Source organism: Dermacentor andersoni, chromosome 1, assembly GCF_023375885.2.
Source record: "Dermacentor andersoni chromosome 1, qqDerAnde1_hic_scaffold, whole genome shotgun sequence".
NCBI classification, from domain to species: Eukaryota; Metazoa; Arthropoda; class Arachnida; order Ixodida; family Ixodidae; genus Dermacentor; species Dermacentor andersoni.
In genome coordinates this window covers 196056732-196076446 of record NC_092814.1, presented here as the reverse complement: position 1 = coordinate 196076446, position 19715 = coordinate 196056732, and the positions used below count along the sequence as shown (strand labels likewise).

The 19715-nt window shown below is 45.0% G+C and overlaps 1 protein-coding gene across 1 annotated transcript in view; it reads left to right on the top strand.

The window, feature by feature from the left end:
• LOC126546903 (uncharacterized) overlaps window positions 1–16383 on the top strand; it is a 50019-nt gene extending 33636 nt beyond the window's left edge. The window contains exons 10-20 of the mRNA XM_050194622.3: window positions 978–1300; window positions 2002–2114; window positions 2838–2923; window positions 4134–4321; window positions 9820–9889; window positions 10027–10153; window positions 11271–11423; window positions 12546–12719; window positions 13974–14040; window positions 15113–15289; window positions 15984–16383. Of these exons, the coding sequence (XP_050050579.3) occupies window positions 978–1300; window positions 2002–2114; window positions 2838–2923; window positions 4134–4321; window positions 9820–9889; window positions 10027–10153; window positions 11271–11423; window positions 12546–12719; window positions 13974–14040; window positions 15113–15289; window positions 15984–16156 (1651 nt within the window). The 3' untranslated portion in view covers window positions 16157–16383. The remainder of the gene's footprint in view (window positions 1–977; window positions 1301–2001; window positions 2115–2837; window positions 2924–4133; window positions 4322–9819; window positions 9890–10026; window positions 10154–11270; window positions 11424–12545; window positions 12720–13973; window positions 14041–15112; window positions 15290–15983) is intronic.
• The last annotated feature ends 3332 nt before the right edge of the window (window positions 16384–19715 follow it).

Sequence of the window (19715 nt, the reverse complement as noted above, 5' to 3'; positions counted from 1 at the left end):
GTGAGTCAAGACGCCATATTAACGCAATCAAGAGTGAACAAGGTTGGCAGATTTCTCCGACAAAGCCTGCAAAGAAGCGTATTCATCACGGACACGGCGTCATCACGGGCTGAGCGAGTCGCGTTGATAAACGCAAAGCCTTTGAGATGAATGAAGCACGACGCGCTTCCGCTTCATTCCACCGCGGATCATTGAAGCGACCGATGCACGGGTGCCGGTTTCCGTCAGCTAATAAACATTTCAACGCCGCAAGGAACCGACGTGCCCTTCGGTGGCCAAAGGCCAAGAGTGCGCGTGTTTCAAGTCACGGCGTCAAGGCCCTCAGGATGCTCCCTATAGAAAGGGCAGACGCGTGCCCGACTTGGGTCCAGTGACGCATGCCATTCTGTCCATCGCACAACCGCGACGGCACGTGGCGTGCGTTGTATAGGCAGCCAGGTTATGCAATATCAAAGTCGACGGATGCTGTGCACGCGCATGCACCGGTGTCAAGTGCGTGTCCATGAGGGGTGGTTCGAGAGGGGGGGGGGGGGGGGTCGTTGGGAGGGGGAGCTGGGAAGCAAGGGCCACTGGGGCAGCTGCGAGAAGGTTGCGCGAGAAAGCGGGCGTTCTCGACGAGAGCGAGGGGTCACATACGCACGCATTGAAGGCCGCCAGATTTTTCGCAGGTGAGAAGAGCGATACGAGTGAGCACGCGCCCGTGATTGCGCTGGCTATGCGCGTAACGGCTGTTCGAACTTTCACTTCCTCCGAGGAGGTGCAGAGGGTGCCGCCTTGTCATCGCTGGGGGACAGCGAACCGAGCGATCGCCTCACCCGCGCCTCCTTACCCGCCTTCGCCGACAGCTTTCCGGTGCGGCGAGCAGCGACTGTCTAAACAGCAAAAGCGCATAAAAGAAGCGAGAACGGTATCCGATCAGCCAGTTGACTTTCAGAAAACTGAGGAGTGCAAGCGACTCTCAGCAGCTGCGCCGAATGAACTGAGGAAGCGTTTCCCGCTCTAGACGGCGTGAACAGTTGGGACCAAAACGCCGCTGATCGCGAGCGCCAGCCGCGTGGTGCCATGGAGCCCGTACCACCATTGTACAAGCCCCTGCTGCACAGCAGAATTGTTTCAGCCTGCGTATCTGTAGCGGTGATTGCGGTGCTCTTCTACTGCGCACGGATGCTGACCCGCACGATTCGTGCCTACGCTTGCCTATGGAACATTCCGCATCCGTACGAGCGCTTTCCTTTCTGCTTGCTCCTGGATCTGTGGCAACGCGTCGCCTCGATGGACTCGTCGCTCGAAGTACCAGCCAGTGAGTGGAACTGCCACCTTTATTCTCTTCATTTGCTTCGCTTTCATCGCTTCGGGTTTCTTATTTTTGTCCAACTTGACATTGGTATCTGCAAATAAAGAATCAAAGATCAATGCCCGCTGGATCAACAGGCTTTAGCGATGCCAAATTATGGACGCTGCAACGTCTTTTCACTGTGATCATCCACACTATAAACAAGATCACAAGCTGAGCTTCTATAACTATTACCAAAAAATGAGGCATCACTGAGAGCTAAGCGTATTGCCAACCCCAAATATTGGCGATAGGTGTTCGCGCTCAGTGATCGCTATGCGATGTGAAGGAGAAAGCAAACATTGCCATGAACCACGAATCTCGCAGACTGAATGTACCGGTGGCGAGTCGCAGAGTGGCGCCGTTAGGGATACCGTAGCGGTTAAGCTGATTAGTCCCAACGCAGCTCTCTGGTTGGACGGTCCGGCCTTCTGACTGAACCTTACTCGACGAATTCACCTTTTTTCTGGGCACGTAAACTTTTGAAGGCATTTTCGTCCCTGTGTTCCACTGGTTGGGTCACAGATTCCTTGCCCCCGCGTAACCTCATTCGGTGGCATAGCTATTGTGCATAATGTTAGCTATACATAATTTCTCGACGGTACAGTAATCATGAAATTTCATTCATCGAATGTTCCCTTAATACGTATTTGCGCTACTTTCCACAGAAATATTCAACTATTTGGATTCAGTGTTTTATCAAATCCATGACCAGGACGTTACGGTTGCCTTCTATGGCCCCAAGCCATTTCTAATCGCCGTGACCCCCGACACTGTTGAGGTAAGAGGGCTTCAGAGGTTCCGATAGTTTGCATGAACCTTGATTTTGGATCACAGTCGTGCTTTAAGCGCAAATATTCCGAGCAAATTGTAGAGAAGAAAGCACCTGTGTTTTCGTCGCCTTCCTTGTCAGTTAGCTGTTGCGGAACGGCATTTTGCCAATCGTAATTACATGTTCAGGTATTATGTAATCGCATGCTTCAATTATCACAGAGCCCACCGCGGCTACACAAAACGTGTGATTCGCCCCTAAAGTACACAGCAAAATTATATTTCGGGCAGTCCTTTCGTAGCAAAGCACGACGCCTGCTGATTGTGCAGATGTCCTTCAGAAGCATATCTCTTGTTCTTGGCCACATTGGCAACGCGCCCGAGTTTTGTAGACTTTTCAATATTATTTTTATTCATCTTGTTTCCGTGTCCATATACTCTGCCGAGTGCCTCTTGCTTCGCAAGTATTGCCGAGTCGATACGAGATATATCTTGGCTCAGTTTTCATCAAACTGATTTGTTCGTTAGTTGTTGTTTTTTCAGTGCGTTGCTCACGCACTCACATTGTCATTTTCAGTACTTAGTGAAAATGATTATGAGAGACGAAGACTAGAACCTTAAGGGGCACTGTAACAAACGTAGCCAGCACACATAATCTAGATATCCGAATGCACGATACCCTTATAAGTGCTTAGATCCATACGTGACTTAACTACTGTTCTTTCTCTTGTAGCGGGTGCTGTCAAGCACAGAGAATGTAAACAAGTCATTCCTGTACGCCATGTTAAAAAGCTGGGTAGGCAATGGCCTGTTGACAAGGTAACTACCACGGTCTATTTACGCTTTACTGATTCTTATGGGGTCTATTGGACAGCAACTCCGCCAACACAGCCACAGAAAAAAAAAGGAATTATCATTCTCATTCTGCCCTAACAATTGTTGTTGCTCTGGTGAGCCAAGGCTTTCGAAATCAAATTGCCTGTTGGCAGTAGTGTTAGTTAATGTGCTGCCCATTTTGACAGCCTTCTTTCACAATATTTCGGCCACTCCTTCCCATAAATTATATTACCCTATAAAGACCAAAATGCCGCGCCTTACCTTTCTTCAGTACATCTTGGAACTTGTCTGTACAGACCTCTTAGACAAATTCCAAGTTTACTGATATTTTGTCGCGCAGTATTAATGGTACAAGTTACATAAGTATGCAAAATTAGTGGGCTGCGATGTATAGTTGCGTCTATCACTCACCTCCTTTGCATTTCATTAGAATGCAGTAAATAACTAAGTATATAATGTCTTGCTGTTTATTCTTTATTTGACCTTAATATTGGGGCAGAAACTTGAAAGTTGACAAAGAAGCTCGAGAACAAGTTAAGGACAGCGCAAAGAGCAATTGAACGAAGAATGTTAGGCGTAACATTAAGAGACAGGAAAGGAGTGGTGTGGATCAGAGAGCAAACGGCAATAGTCGATATTCTAATTCACATAAAGTGAAAAAAATGAATCTGAGCAGGCTATGTATTGCGTAGCATAGATAACTGGTGGGCCATTCGAGTTCCCTTGAATAAACATCGTTTCCTATTCACAACGAGAAGGAATACACGTTGTTTCCCTGCGCAGTAAAAAATATTTCCATTTTTCCGTGCCCTTTAGAAATTGCTGAATTCAGAGTGGCACGCATAAACTCCTATACGCGCGCACTTTATTTACCTGTACTTTTCTCTACAGAGAGCGAGATGCTCGACATTAATTGTAGATAGATGTGCGTATCGCACAAAAGAATGCAACTGCGCTTACAGCGGCTCGTAGCAAGCGAACCGTGCAACTCATCGACATTTTCTCACCCCCATCTCACTTATATTTTCTAGTAATATTGCACGAATCTCCTTACTTTCCGCGCAGTGAGAGGCGTTAAAGCTAGCAGAATAATCAAGATACTAGTGTCGTTATTAAAATGGTAGTCGTAATGTTGACCAAAGAACCTGTATTGCCGCCCTGTAGACTAAATGAAAGGCGCTTTCGCTTTCAGCGAGAAGGCGATATGGAAGACACGCAGGAAGGTGCTCACACCGGCGTTCCACTTTCGCATCCTCGACGAGTACGTGCCCATTATGAACCGAAGGGCGGCCCTGCTGTGCGACAAGCTGGCCGCGCTGGGAAGGGACCACTTCGACGTGCTACCAGTGATGAGGATTGCGACATTCGGCATTCTTTTCGGTGAGTGCTCACTCGTCGCGTCGCGCAAACACGCTTCTACCGCCAACACGCTGACAGGCCATCCGTCCTGTTTGAAGCGTTCCGTATTCCCCGTTGTCCTTCGAGAGGGGCCGCACGCTCAGCCTGTTCGGAGAGTGCGCCTGAAGCGGACCTTAACTGATCGGGAAGCAGCACCCGCACGCACACTTTCTTTCTTTTATTCGCCGGCTTCGTTCCCGTAGTAATCGCCGCTTGTGCCTTCTCAGATGTCGGAGCGCGTTTAGCTCTCGCAGCCCAATGGGAGACAAACACATAATAACTGATAGAAAGAAGATGGAGCGTACAAGAAATAAAAAAAGGACTCCTAACAAAGAGTTGATTTGCACGTTACCACAAGGCAATAGTGCTTTGACAAGTTTAACTGATAACTTCCAGTCCGTCGACCGAGAACGCTATACGAGTGGCTAGAGAGATCGAAAGTTAAACAATTATACACTCCTAGAAAAACAAAGCCACGTCACTTACTAAACGAAAGCTAGAAATGGCTTGTCACAAATTTCGCCAAGGTCTTAGCAGCCTGAAGCAGTAACGAAGCAGGTACGTGCATTTACTACCCAGGTAGAAGAAAAAAATGAAGAAAAACATTTCCGCGCGGTTTAGTAATTATTTTAACGTCATCAAATAATGGTACTTAACGTTCATACCTGCCATGAACATCGTAGTTTGTGTAATTACGCTGCACAAAAAAAAAACAATGAATAGGGACCAAGCATCTCGAAATAAAATGACCGGGAGACTACGTGATACATGTAACCCGCCGTGGTTGCTCAGTGGCTATGGTGTTGGGCTGCTGAGCACGAGGTCGCGGGATCGAATCCCGGCAACGGCGGCCGCATTTCGGTGGGGGCGAAATGCGAAAACACCCGTGTACTTAGATTTAGGTGCACGTTAAAGAACCCCAGGTGGTCGAAATTTCCGGAGTCCTCCACTACGGCGTGCCTCATAATCAGAAAGTGGTTTTGGCACGTAAAACCCCATAATTGAATTACGTGATACATGTAAGAGGATGACCTTACATGCATATACATCTTGTATTCTTGGGAGCACAGATTTTACAGGTGAGCACTCATGTATTTGGGGACGTATACAAATTTATAAATATGAGTTTGCATAACATGCGGTTTGTAGAAATGTACATTACTCACCAGCAGATAACATTTGATCCAACAGAATAAAAGAAACTGCGCTTCACCTAGCGGTATCGCTAATACCGCTACTATACAACATATAAACCAGGCGCAAGATAAACATAGCAATTGCTAAGACATACTTTGTAGAGGCAGAACTAGTTAATTCTTACGAGTAACGGAAACACTTACTACTAGGTCTGAATTTTTGAAGGTAGTAAACAAGTTGTCAAAAGTTCGTAACGGCTGATAAAGTTTATGCCTGCACACGATACTGTCTTTTTACTAAGAGTGCAGTGAAGCAAATGATCATTGTTAATTGTTTTACCAAAATAGTCTCTTCACATTCAGAAGTCGCGTAATTTCGAGAGTTCAATTTCGGCACTTCATGCGGCTGTAAGTGTGATGCAATAAAAGGTGGGTGGGAAACTATTGTTGATTTGTTAAAATGCTCTTTTCTGATAGCAGTGTATCCGTATAAGTGCGGCATGCATAACGGGATGAAGAAAAACTTCCCATGAAGTGTTGTCGCTGCATAAGCAATGTGAACACGGTGAACTCACTTGTAATTGATAGCTAGGCCTAATTTTTCAGTAGTATATCGTCTTCTGCGAGAGCTCCGACCACGCAGAAAGCGCCACCAGAACTGAGTCGGAGCAATGCAGTGATGTTTCTTATATACCTCGACCCATACAATGCAACGGCGTGTTAAAACGACCTCTATTCTCATTGCCTTTATTCGAACAGGCGCATCACTATACGAGCCTGCAGCGTATCTAATTAGGCGATTGATGGCTGGGAAACTATTCACAAGGAATATGCGTGCTTAGACTCCGTAAAACTGTAGTTTCTCTGCTTGTGTTCACTTGAAATAGAGATGCATTCGTAACCGTAGGAGAGAAAAAAACTAAAACTAAAAAAATCAGAAAAACATGCAGGACACAATGATAAGTGAGGTACGCAACGAGATAAGTACACAAATCACAACGAGGAAGAACGAACCAGTGCTTTAGTATTTTTAGTGATGATGTATCTTGTTTTATGTTGATTTTATAATATAATAAGGTAACAGTGCATTAAGGGCCCCCTCTCGGCATATTTGTACCTGATCGGTTCTCACAAAAAATATGGAAAAAGAACAAGGGTTGTACATTTATGGCAACACTGTCATAATAAAAAAGGTAAAAAAAGGGGATGGGAATTGTGCTGATACCTTTATTTCTACTTAAAGAATAAAACTGTTAGGCCCAAGTTGCCGGAGATGCGGGTGGTCGTAAAGAAAGAAAACAGGCCCGGTATTTTGTAGCGATGCCTTTTCCGATTCTGTGCCTTTTCAGGCTTTTCGCGATTGGCCACTGGTCAGAGCGATGGTCTGCCCACATTATCAACGCGATCAGGCGGCCGTGTGTGGTGGATGATAAGAATAGCATAGAATAAGGCATAAGCCATCGCTACAAAATTGCGGCCCAGGGGTGCTATAACGTAAAACTATTCCAAATTTTTCTATTCCAATTCTGCAATCAGCCCTCCGCGATTGGTCAAAAACTTTTTTGGACCACCCCCACTTCACCTGTCTGTCACGCGACGTCACTACAACAGCGATAGCTCCCCACTGACATGACGTGTTAACACTGATTATGCATGATTTGACCGAACAAAAAATGGTTATTTCTGATTCGACGCCTTTTCGCCATTAGCTCTCGGCAATTGTTGAAAAGTTTTTGGGTTGCACCCATTTCACCTGCCTGTCACGCGACGTCACAAAGCCGCAAGAACTCACCGCGTCATAGTGACGTGTACGCGTTAAAGATGCATTAATATGCCAAACAAAACTGAATTTTCTTCTGAATAGCCGCAGGCTGCCCCGTTCCTAAATGAATAAAAGATGGCTGCCGCCGATCGCTCAGGCACTGGCTACTCGCACCTGCCAGAGAGCATGGGTTTATTTGCGTATAATGAAACTTTTTACGTGGCCGTGTAACGTTTTCGAGCACTTTCGGCACGTTTACGACCTCGTTCTGCCGACTCTTTTTTGCTGAGGATTCATTTTAGCGTCATTCTTAAGCTTCCGTTGCATGCCGGAGCGATTTTCGACCAGCGACTGCAAGCTAAGTAAGGGAAAGCGGACGAATCGCAGACGCCGGCACCATCTTCCTCACGCGGTTATCGATTTTCAGTGCAGTGGCTCGGCCCCATCGAATCCCTCTCCATTTGAGCGTGCTCCTCGCCTCTTGTCAGCCAATTAGGTAAGACAAGCCGCTCAGTGTAGGCAATGTTATTCGTTTTTCAAGCAAACAAAAGTGAGCTCCTATGAACGAGGAGAGCGTTTGATTGGTCTGTTCAGACAACGCTGCGGGTGACCGCCCGATGCTTGCGTCGGCGGTTACGCAAATTTGACGTTAGGAGATTGGAATAAAAACATGTTGGAATAGGGCCCCAGTGTGCCTCATTCGTGTGGCGAAAGTTCGCCAGTAATGTTTCTTGGTGCTTCATGAACGGATAAAAATTAAATTATGGGGTTTTACGTGCCAAAACAACTTTCTGATTATGAGGCACGCCGTAGTGGGGGACTCCGGAAATTTCGACCACCTGGGGTTCTTTAACGTGCACCTAAATCTAAGTACACGGGTGTTCTCGCATTTCGCCCCCATCGAAATGCGGCCGCCGTGGCCGGGATTCGATCCCGCGACCACGTGCTCAGCAGCCTAACACTCATGAACGGATAGATGCGCAATGTCACGGACGTTTGCAGATTTTAGGTGGTAGCGGCTTTAGAGAGAGCGGAGAACACTACACGGTAGCAGACGCTGGAAGCTGTCATGCAAGATTCAGGAGTGCGTGTGTTGCCATGGCAGTGAGTCATTGAGAACAAACATGAATACGCTCTAATGAGCGGCACGTAGATAAATGCGCGCCAGAGAATCTGCAATATTTATCGCGTAATTTATCCCTGTCTAAGGAGCATCGAAGTAACGGATCGTTAAATGCTCAAATCGATCTAAAGGGAGACCAATGAGCACTTCAGCAAACCATTTGACACATATTTGTGCGAGAAAATTGTGCGCTTCTGACGTGAGTGACATAATACGCACTACAAAAGGATGGTTCGCTGGATAGTGGAACGTTCGCGCAACCTGCCGATTGATAAATCAACGTTTTTGTAGAACGACTTCGTGGGAGCCCCTTTTATCGATCCGAATTCATACCATGATTATTCGCCCTTCAATGATTGGGAAGTTTCTGCAGACGGGAGATCGCATGCCCTAAGAGTAGCACTGGTTGGCAACTTGCCCGAAGCCAGATACTGGTGCACCTGCTATGCATCTCGGACCATAGGAAGATGGGTAGCTTGTGCACCTGGCCGAGATTTCAAAGGAACGTGAACCTCAGTCAATTAGTGTTGCTTTCATCTATGAAATAATGTACGCGCTTCCGCGCTTTACGGCCCGAGAGAGTTATGCCACTGACAAATAAAATACGCACCCTTTTCGAAGCTACCCAACCAAAATGTAAGCGCATAATCATACTCAGAGGTACAACTCTCATTGTCAGATAGATTTCTGAGGAATAAATTTCATAATAGCCTTGCGATGGTGCTAAAATTTCGGACTTTTGTGGTGCAATACAAGCACTACATAAATAAGATTTATTACTCCAGGGAAGCACTGGCATACGAGCCCTGACTCGTAGATAACATTTATCGAGGGACACTATTCAGCGTTCAACTCTTGCTGCGGGGTCCCTACGTCAGCGATTACTAATTTGTTTAAGTGCATTCTTACACGTTCATATGAATTCTCTATTACACGCGCCCAGATTTACTACTTCTTTATGCACACACCAGGACGGCGTTGAATGCGGTTGCAATTTTTCAACCTGCACCCAAATTTTCGCCCCTTTTTTGCGCATGAGAGGTTGATAATAAACTAGGAGATTTGGGCTTCGATAGCGCTCTCGGAGGTTTCAAGAGGAAGGCCGCAGATGCCAGAATCATCACAGAAGCCCTTTTGTACCTAGACGACAGCGTTACAACTTTTGGTTTGTTTGTCTTTCTTTATTTTCTTTTTTTGCACTGCGAAGGTGTATATACAACGATGTGTACAGTGGTCAAAACATAAAGTTTTGAAAAGCAGCCACTCAAAAATCGATTGATTGCACTTTGGCAGGTCAAGAACGTTATAATTGCACTGGCCTGCGCGCACAAATATAAACAGTTGTGAAGGCGGAGAATTCCGCTCACCCGTCGTTTTCTTGCTTGATTTGCTGAGCAAGACCGCAAAGATAAAACCGTACGCTGTCTTTCGCATAAACTGAGGCACCTTGCTTTTTCAGAGACTGCTATGGGAATAAAGCTTGACGAAGAGGATGTCAAGAAAACTGGATTCCTGAAAGTGAACGACGAGTAAGTGGCCTTCCCAACTTATTCAACTAGACCCAAGTTCACATAGGTGTTGCCCTTAATTATTTAAGATTGTTAGCCATTTGCTTGCACCCATTTATTTATTGTTTATTTATTTATTTCCACCCGTTTATTTGCAGAATTGCTACGGCTATCGTTACGAGGATGATGAATATACACCACTGGCCGGAATTCATTTACAAGCGCACCGAGGTTGGCAGAAAATTTTATGAGAAAGTGGAGCTGATAAAGAAATACACTCGAGATGTAAGTACACGATTATCGTACAGGCAAACTATGATATGTTTACTGTTTCGGCTAAGTCATAGCACTTGGATTGAAAATGTAGATGAAAACAACGTCACGGCGTCGTATGTTAGCTACTGTAAGAAGTGAGGTTCTAAATAACAATGGTCTTGATTTATATTTTTCTCAATTGGCACAAATTGTTCTTGATTCCTAGGAGAACCTGAAAGGTGATCTTTCTGATACTTTTTGCAGTAGCCTGAGAGCCTAGAGCTCCTTTGCCGACAAACCATATTTTTTTTTGCAATGGAAAATTTACTTGCTGCCAGCATTTCATATCTTGACATATAACTAGGCAAATCGCATCTAATTTCTTCATAATGCGGCTCACTTGGTGCTATAGTTCCTCATTATAAGATCGGAATGCTAAAGAAGTAATTAAATTCTGGGGTTTTACGTGCCAAAACCACGATATGATTATGAGGCACGCCGTAGCCCATGGGGGACTTCGGATTAAGTTCGACCACCTGGGGTTCATTAACATGCACCCAATGCACTGTACACGGGCGTTTTCACGTTACACCGCCATCAAAATGCGGCAACCGGGGCCGGTATTTGATCCTGCCCCTTCAAGCGTAGCAGCGCAACACCAAAGCCACTAGGCCGCTACGTCACCGCGTCGGCTAAAGTAAGAATGTCATTTGATTAGTGAGTTTAAATTAAAACGTGACAGTATTGTTTTCAATTGCCTTATAAAGCCGATATATCCGTCTGATGGCGGTGTGCGGTACAATTTTCTGAAAAAAAAAGATTTGTTTATGTATGAAAGTTGTTTTTTTCTTCACTTTAAATGCGACGCACTATACTGACACATAAAGTCAGGTCTAAAGCGTCTCCAATCGCCTACGCGCATTAAGAATGGAAGTATGGGGCGGATTATTTTGAACTGCGGGAACTAACATTCTCAACATTTTGACAAGAGGCTAAATGCACTGCACTTTTCGAAAGCAGACCATTAGATAAGATTACATAATAAATATGAGCAAAGATCCAATTAACCTGAAAGGAGACTATGTGCATATCATTATTCAGATGGTTTACGCTGATTTATGCAATTCAGAATTGCTCTTTGCTTCAGATCCTCAGCTGCCGCAAGAAGACCTACAATATTGAAGGCGGCGAGGCTGTGCAGAAGAAGAGTTTCATGGACATCCTTCTTCGCATGCACATGGAGGAGGGAATCTTCACGGAAGAGGAAATAAGAGAGGAGGTCAACACATTCATGATTGGGGTGAGCATTCTTCCAGCAGCCACGAATGTCGGTGCGAAACGCTGCGCAATCATTAATCAGGGAAAATGGTTCCGGTTCGCGCGCACCGCCAACTGAAACCTTTCCTTCAGGTCTCTCGCGATAAACACGCAAGCTCGAACATCGTGCCCTTGACTGTTCTCTAGAGACGATCCGAGAGCGCGTCCAAGGGGCAAGACTTATTGAATATGTGAAAATCTTATTATAAGTAATTTTGCATGAAGAGATCACGTGGTGACTGTTCACAAAGGCTGCCCCTTGTCGAAGTATTACCACTTCCCATGGTGGTTCAGTGGCTATTCCGTTCAGCTGCTAAACTCGGGGTCGCGGCTTCGATTTCTTACTGCAACGGATGCGTTCCGATGGACGCGGAGTGCAAAAGCGCTCGCGTACTTAAATTTGCATGGACGCTAAAGAACATGAACTCGTCTATGTTAACATTGATCGCCTCCCTACTCCGGTGTCCCACGCAGCTTCTTGAGCAGCTTCGTCTCTCTCTACTCCCATCTCTCTCTTTCTCTTCCTTCTTTCTATTCCCCTACTCCTTTACCCCAGCGCGGTGTCTGGTTAACATCCCTGTTAATGACTGGTTAACATCCCTGCCTTCCTTTTATCTCTCTCTCTCTCTCTCTCTCTCTCTCTCTCTCGGGTTTTTAAACTTTCACCATTGATAGTAATGCTGTTAGATTAGGCGTGACTCGTTTGGTGCCTCCTGAATTTCTAACAGCGTGACTAAGGCTCGATTCGGCCTCGGTCACCAGGCTTAGCTAGCCTGCAGCTAAAACCCGCCACCACCCCATTCGGGCCATCCAGCTGCAAAATATAAATAGCTAGATACAGAAACCGCCATATCTTGTGACTTAAAAGTGCTTTTCTGGAAAACGGAAGATGTCAATTTTGTTTCACGTAGCACGACTTTCTAGGAGCAAGAGAGCAAAATAAGATTTATGTCTAGTAACTGTCAAACAGCTGACTATTCTAGGCCGATCTTTGCCCCTTTCGTATTCACGGTGCGGTTTCTCTCATGTTGCCAGTGCGGTTTTCCCGGTGTAGTTAGGAAAGTTTCCGCTCACTTAAATGAAGGCATTCTGCACCCTTCCACAGGGATTCGACACAACTGCAACGGCAGCTTCTTTCGCTATGCACCTACTGGGAAACCACCCGGAGGCTCAGTCGAAGGTTCACGAAGAACTAGACGCCGTGTTTGGCTCTGACCGAGAACGACCTGTAACCAGAGAGGACATTGCACAGCTAAAGTACTTGGACTGCGTCATAAAGGTACGTCAGTACAATGCAAGTATCTCATACTACATTGTTCAAGGCTGCATAATACATTCGAGGCAAATAGTGAGAGGGCAAATTTGTTGACTGGGACACCTAGTCGAGTTCGGCGTTGTCCCACCAAAATTACCGTGCATCTGTCTGATTGCTGGAACCTGCCAGTAGAGTGCCTGTGTCATGAACTGCTCAGCATTTACTTTTCTTCTCCACCACCTTAATACACGGCTATTCTGGGGGACTTTCGTGGTGACACGTGGGCTCGTAGTCTCCAAAATTATCCGTCGTAACAGCGTTTTCTCAGTAGCTGAGGGAGGTACCAGCACTCGCCATTGATGACACCGATTGGCATGTTAACTGCAGTACCAGCGCAGCGATGGCCAATCGGGGACGGTACTTATGCAAGAGAAGTTTTGTGAATACGGGCCCCGAAGATTAGAAGAAGCTTTATTATGCGACTGATTGTTAAGATAATCGAGAAATATTAAATAGCAATTTTTCTGCCCGCTATACGCTACGTACGGGTATTATGGTGAAAAGTGCTTGTCTGCCTTGACTGCCAGACACTCAGCCAGCTAAAGTTCGCCGCCTGTAGTTATGGTCATTCGTGTATTCATATAAAGAATGAAAACCACTTTCTGCTTTCAATGCGTCAGTATGACAGGAGTGTTTACTAAGTTCGCACACATCGTGTCACGACGGATATGTCGCGAGCACCTTCCCTTAACTCGAGGCGTGCAGGAGGGCAGCGAGAAAGTAATGGCAAAAAAAAAAAGCGTAGCTTTATAGAATGTAGTTTGGAGCAGCCACTGGCGAGCACTGGCTATTCCCTGCATGACCTTATGTCTTGTAGTTGTCGTTGTTTACGCAGGAGCGCGTCTGAAGTTTCAGGTTTACAGCTCTGTTGTACTGTCAGTAGTTGCACAGATTCCTGGTGCCAAGTCAGGACTATGTCGCTTAATGTCTCTGTGATAAAAAGAACGGTAAACAGGACTTGTTAAGGAATATATTATTCGCCCCTTGCTTTTTCGATTACATTCCGATTGGTTAGTAGCCAAACAATAAACTCTAAACTAACAGGTTAGTCAGCACAGGTAATGCGTTTACAATTGCTTCTGCACCACAAGTGTCACTTCCTTCATTCATTGTCAGTGTTTCTTTCGGCGAATGCGTCGTGCTTCTGCGTAAGTAACTGTACAACTAGCAATACATTTCCCACCGAGTTAAGTGTGTCCACAAATTTCTCATTTCCAGGAAACCCTTCGGCTTTACCCACCGATTCCGGCTATTGCAAGGAAGCTCGGAGAAGACCTCATTCTTGGTAACGTTCAGTTATTTAATCTTACTTTCGCTGAGATCTGCGCTCATTACAGATAGGAAAAGAAAATGCAGTGAACCGATGAAGCCTCTATAGCAGACGTGGTCACTACTTTCCTGACTCGACAGGTGTAGGAGAACATAAAATGGTTATATAAACTCAATCAGCGAGTAAATCATACAGCGAATACTGGTGACATATTAAAATATAAACAGAAAAGAAAATAATTCTTAATAGGAGCGTTTAGATTGATAGGCGTTCTTGAACTTGCTGACCTCTGAATAGAATTCATTCCTTAAACTTAAGCGAAGTCGACGGTAAAGCGACGCTGAATGCGTGCTTCCGTTTTTTCACGAACACAATAGAGCTTGAAATATCAACGTGTGTTCATGAAGTTGCTGCGTTGTTCACAAAAGTGCCAGTGTGTTTCAATATCCCGGAACTTGATGGCGCAAGGAAGAGCAGCGAAAAAGCAAAGCGAAGCTATTACGGAACTTTGTATCGATGTATATGGTTGCATTATTATTTTTTTGCTATCAATTTGCAACTTTTCTTTTCTTCGCACTCAAATGCAAGACGATAAGTAGTTATCTGCTTATAGGCATGTCACAGACAGTAGTAGTGTGCTTCGATAAGGACGCTGAAACGATTTTCCCTCACGATATTATGACAAATGCGTATGTATGCTTCTTGTGCCTTTCTTTGGCTACGTGGTATACCACTTAAATTGACGATGTAAATGTCGCGTAAGTGATGTACCACTTAAACTGAGCACAAGGTCACGGGTTATATTCCAGGCCGCAGCAACTGCCTTCCTACGAATTCACAAAAAATGTTCATTGAAACCGCCCGCGCACTGTGATTTAAGTGCATGCTAAAGAAGTTCAGGTGGTCAAAATTAGGCCAGGAAATCTCCCCTATAGAGTCAGTCATAGTCCACGTGGAATTTCTGAATGGCTTGTTTTGTGAAGCTTTGTTTTGAATAAGGGGCGATAAGCTTATGGTATAACTAGTAGCATTACACCGACGTTCAGTATCCTAATGGTTTATTCACAATTCCTGTTTCATGTTTCAGGAAAGCATACAATACCGAAGGGAACCGTCACAATCATCTTCATATACTTCATGCATAGGCACCCACGGTTCGTACCCAAACCGAACGACTTTACACCAGAGAGGTTCCTAGAGTTCGACAAGGAACGCCACCCGTTTCTCTACATCCCTTTCGCCGGCGGCGCTCGCAATTGCATAGGTACGTCGTGTGGGTGGTACTAGATCGTTTGCTCGCGAACGAGCCTTACTTGCTTGAATAATGAGGTTTCTTACTCGTCTTTCACGTGCTTGCCCTCTTATGGACACCGAGATGAACGAGAAGGAAATTATTAAAGTACTTCGAGATCGTTGATTTCAGTCAGCACTCAGCTTGACGCTTCGAAAGAGGCACGGCGGGAAGTCTACGCAAATACAAGTGGCGATTCATAAAATGAAATTGAAAGCGACTTCCCAGCTATCGATGTTACCATCAGGCACGTACTACACGCACGATGATTTAACTTTTTGAAGCACCTTTTAGTGCTTCGGGAAGTGAAAAATTGGAATTAAAACAAAACTTACATGCTTTTCGGCGCTTAAGGGCCATTGAAAGCTGATAGAAACATAGCTTCATTATCTGAATAATACGCACACATATCATGTAAGAAAAAAAGAAGAATAAAGGCTTTTCGAGCAGCTTTCATTAGGAGGGCGATGTTAGGCCAGACTCCTGCGACTGCTTCAAAAATAAAGCGTTAAAAGGAATATCGCTTTAAGAACGAAAAAAGAAAATGTGAAAGGCGTGCCAACGCAAGATTTCCTGTGCATCTCAGCCGCCTGCGCGTATTGAATGCTAATAGAGCTTCCGCCTACCTCTTCCTTCTTTTCTTTATTTTTTTACCTCTGTACGACAGGGCAAAAATTTGCTCAGCTGGAGGACAAGATTCTTTTGGCTCAGATCCTGAGACGGTTCAAGGTGGAATCGAAGACCCGTAGCGAAGACCTGCAGATGTCGCTAGAGCTCGTCTTGCGTCCCACACAAGGCCTGCACATAAAGCTGACGCCAAGGAATCACGCGGTCACGTAAACCGGAAGGCAGCCGTTGTGATGCTGCACTCAATTTATAATCGCACGCATGGTCAATGTCACTATAACTGCATCTTGCAGGAGCGCAGCAGCAGCATTGATATTTCGACACCGCGCAAGTGGATTGTGCGGACAGAAATATCTTACGCGTGCTGCTGGCCATTGTATATATGTACAGTACGCCAAATAACTTCATTGAATAAAGTTCCTCTAACTAACATTAACAAATGTCTATGTGTCGTTCTATGCGCGTGCCTTGATTTTATTGTTATTTTCTTTTTTCGAAGGAAAGGTGCGTTGAGGAATAGAAATTCTTCATGCGGCTATTCAGTAAACTTCCGAAGTCAACGATGACGCTGAAAATCAGCAACAGGGAATGATTGTATTATAGAAAAGTTTTCCTTATTTTATCGTAGCGATTTAACGAGGTGCCGATAGAGAAGAGTTCGCAAACTTGCGGCATCTAGTTTTCAGAGCAGTAGCAGACATGCCCCGCCAAGAACATTCACAGTGTTCTAAAATATATAGGCGTATCTAATCTTGTCCGAGACATCTGTGAGTGAATGCACGAAAAGTAATAAAGCCGCAAATAAGCTGGCTTCGTTACGCTGCGAAGCAGGCTGCTAAATCGACTGCGCATTAGCGTTGCTGCACTAATACGAAGGTTTAGCTGAGCGGCTCCTGTCTAAAGACATCGTTTTTCGCGACAACCAAGGCCAGAAATTTTATTAGATTTGTTATATTTAAAAGAAAAAAAATTAAAACCTTGTGAGTGCAGGAAGCAGAATTTTTACCTTGGCCATCGATTATTTGACAAAAATTGCTGCAAAAAATTTCAGGAAACTAAGCTATCAAGTTTACAGCCCTGTGAAGAGATATAACAATTATGTAAACCGCGCCGGATAATGCCTCGACAGGAAACAAAATTAATACATTATACACCCTTCTGAAATACACCTCTCTGAGGGGGGCTTTTGCGAAACCTTCGTATAACAAATTTATGTGACCTGTAAATTTATACATCAAACTATTTCGCTTTAGACGCTCTAACAAATTCTGGGGCCCTATAACGTAAAACTATTCCAATACGTTTTTATTCCAATCTCTTCACGTCATATTTGCGTAACCACCGACGCAAGCATCGGGCGGTCACCCGCAGGGCTGTCTGAAGAGACTAATCAAACGCTCTCCTCCTTCATAGGAGGTCACTTCTGTTTGCTTGAAAAACGAATAACATCACCTACACTGATCGGCTTGTCTTATATAATTGGCTAACAAGAGGCGAGGAGCACGCTCAAGTGGAGGTATTCGATGGAGGTGGAGGTATTCGATGGGGCCGAGCCAGTGCACTGAAAATGGATAACCGGATGAAGAGCGTGGTGCCGGCGTCTGCGATTGGTCCGCTTTCCTTTACTTAGCTTGCAATGGCTGGTCGAAAATTGCGCGGCGGCATGCAACGGAAGCTTAATAACGACGCTAAAACGGATGCTCCGCAAAGAACAGTTGCCAGAACGAGGTCGTAAACATACCCAAAGTGCTCGAAAACGTTACACGGCCACGCAAAAAGCTTTATTATACGCAAATAAACCCATGCTCCGGCAGATGCGAGTAGCCAATGCCTGAGCGATCGGCGGCGGCCATCTTTCATTCCTTTCGAAACGGGGCAGCCTGCGGCTATCCAGAAGAAAATTCAGTTTTGTTCGGCACATTAATGCATCTTTGACGCGTACATGTCACTTTGACGCGGTGACTTTTTGCGGTTTAGTGACGTCGCATGACAGGCAGGTGAAGAGGGTGCAGCCCGAAAACTTTGGACCAATAGCGGAGGGCAAATGGCGAAAAGCCGTCGAATCAGAAGTAACTATTTTTCTCTTGTTCTGTGAAATCATGCATAATCAGTGTGTACAAATCATGTCAGATGGGGAGCTATCGCAGTTTTCGTGACGTCGCTTGAGAGACAGGTGAAATAGGGGTGGTCCAAAAAGTTTTTGACCAATCGTGGTGGGTTGATCACAGAATTGGAATGGGAAAGTTTGGAATAGTTTTACGTTAGAGCGCCTCAGTTTACAGAACTGCGATACCTGTTTTTGGTGCAGAGTTACAGATTTGTAAATGTCGGGGTTCTATTCTTTTTTAAAGTGCCAATTTTAGGAAACTTTTGTAAGAAAGTTGCGGGCCTATACCAAAGCCTTGCTTCCGACAGATACTTATTAAATAATTTTTTTAAACCCGACAAATTTCAACCAAACTGGTCCAGCGGTTGCCTCATAAAAAGATTTCCGTGTTTTACATATTTGAATAGGGAAATCTGATTTTTCTCAGAGCGAAAGCTTCTTATTAAGACATAGTGAAAGAGGCTTCAATCAATGGTGAAATGTTACCAGGAAATATCATTCGCAATCTTCACCTCAGATAGCTCTGTAATACACATTTTCTCGTTCTTTAAGGAGCTTGTAACCAGTGCCGCGTTGTTCGTCGGGAAATACACTGAGCTCAGAAGTTAATCTCTACAATTACCACAAGAGAAACACAGCTGAGGCGCATGCACAAAAAGAACGTTTGGCTTTACTATAAAAGTAGTACAGAAAGAGAGATACGACAATGCGGAAGGGCGGGGGGGTGGAGGGCATAAGGGCAGTTTGGCATATTATACACTAAAGAAAATGTGTGCAATATAAGAAGCATGCCACGCCTGTAGCCTTCTGCTCCACCCGTTTTTGACCCGCTCGAAATTTTGACGCCAAGAGAAGATGATTCGCTCAAAGTGAGCATTGCTCATTTTGACCTTAGTCATTCCTAGCTTCTTAAATGCTATTCAGATAGACGACCAAATAGATCTAAATCCTAACGACACTTGTCGACAGGGTATTCCACATATATGCGCTATTTGGGCCCGGTGAGGACGTTGTCGGTGAATAAGTCTGACTTGAGTGGACGTGAGTTAATTGGGCAAGGAATCACCTCGAGTGCGTCAAGCATAGGAGCTATGCGAAGTGATATTACATGGTGTTCGCCACTACCGGAGAACTTAGCGACAAGAAGCAAGGGCGTAAGACACCCTGCAGAACATACATGCTGAAGTGGACGCGATGTGTAAAGACGTACGATGAAAAATATTTTGACCCCACTCCAAAGCCAGCACATTCACCCAATCCCTCCTCTCCTATTTATATAACAGGGTGCATATAATAAAATATTCTTATTGTACTAACGGTTCGGTCGGTGGCATTGCCTATATATATATATATATATATATATATATATATATATATATATATATATATATATATATCGCAAAACCAGCCATCGCAAAAGGCAGACGTTTTTTTGCCAATCTGTCGGTGGTAAATTGTTTTAGTTGTAATAGCTGGGTGAAATTTCTGGTGGAGGTGCTGAGTACGGTCGATGTTAAGATCTCCGGAGTATACCCCAGACCTAAGCCCGGCGAGTAGTTCAGCCGAGCTTACCCCTGTGCACGTACGTGCCAGCCGACGTCTCCAGGGACTCCAGCCACAGCACGGTCTGCTACCCGAACGAACTAGAATGACGAACTAACCACC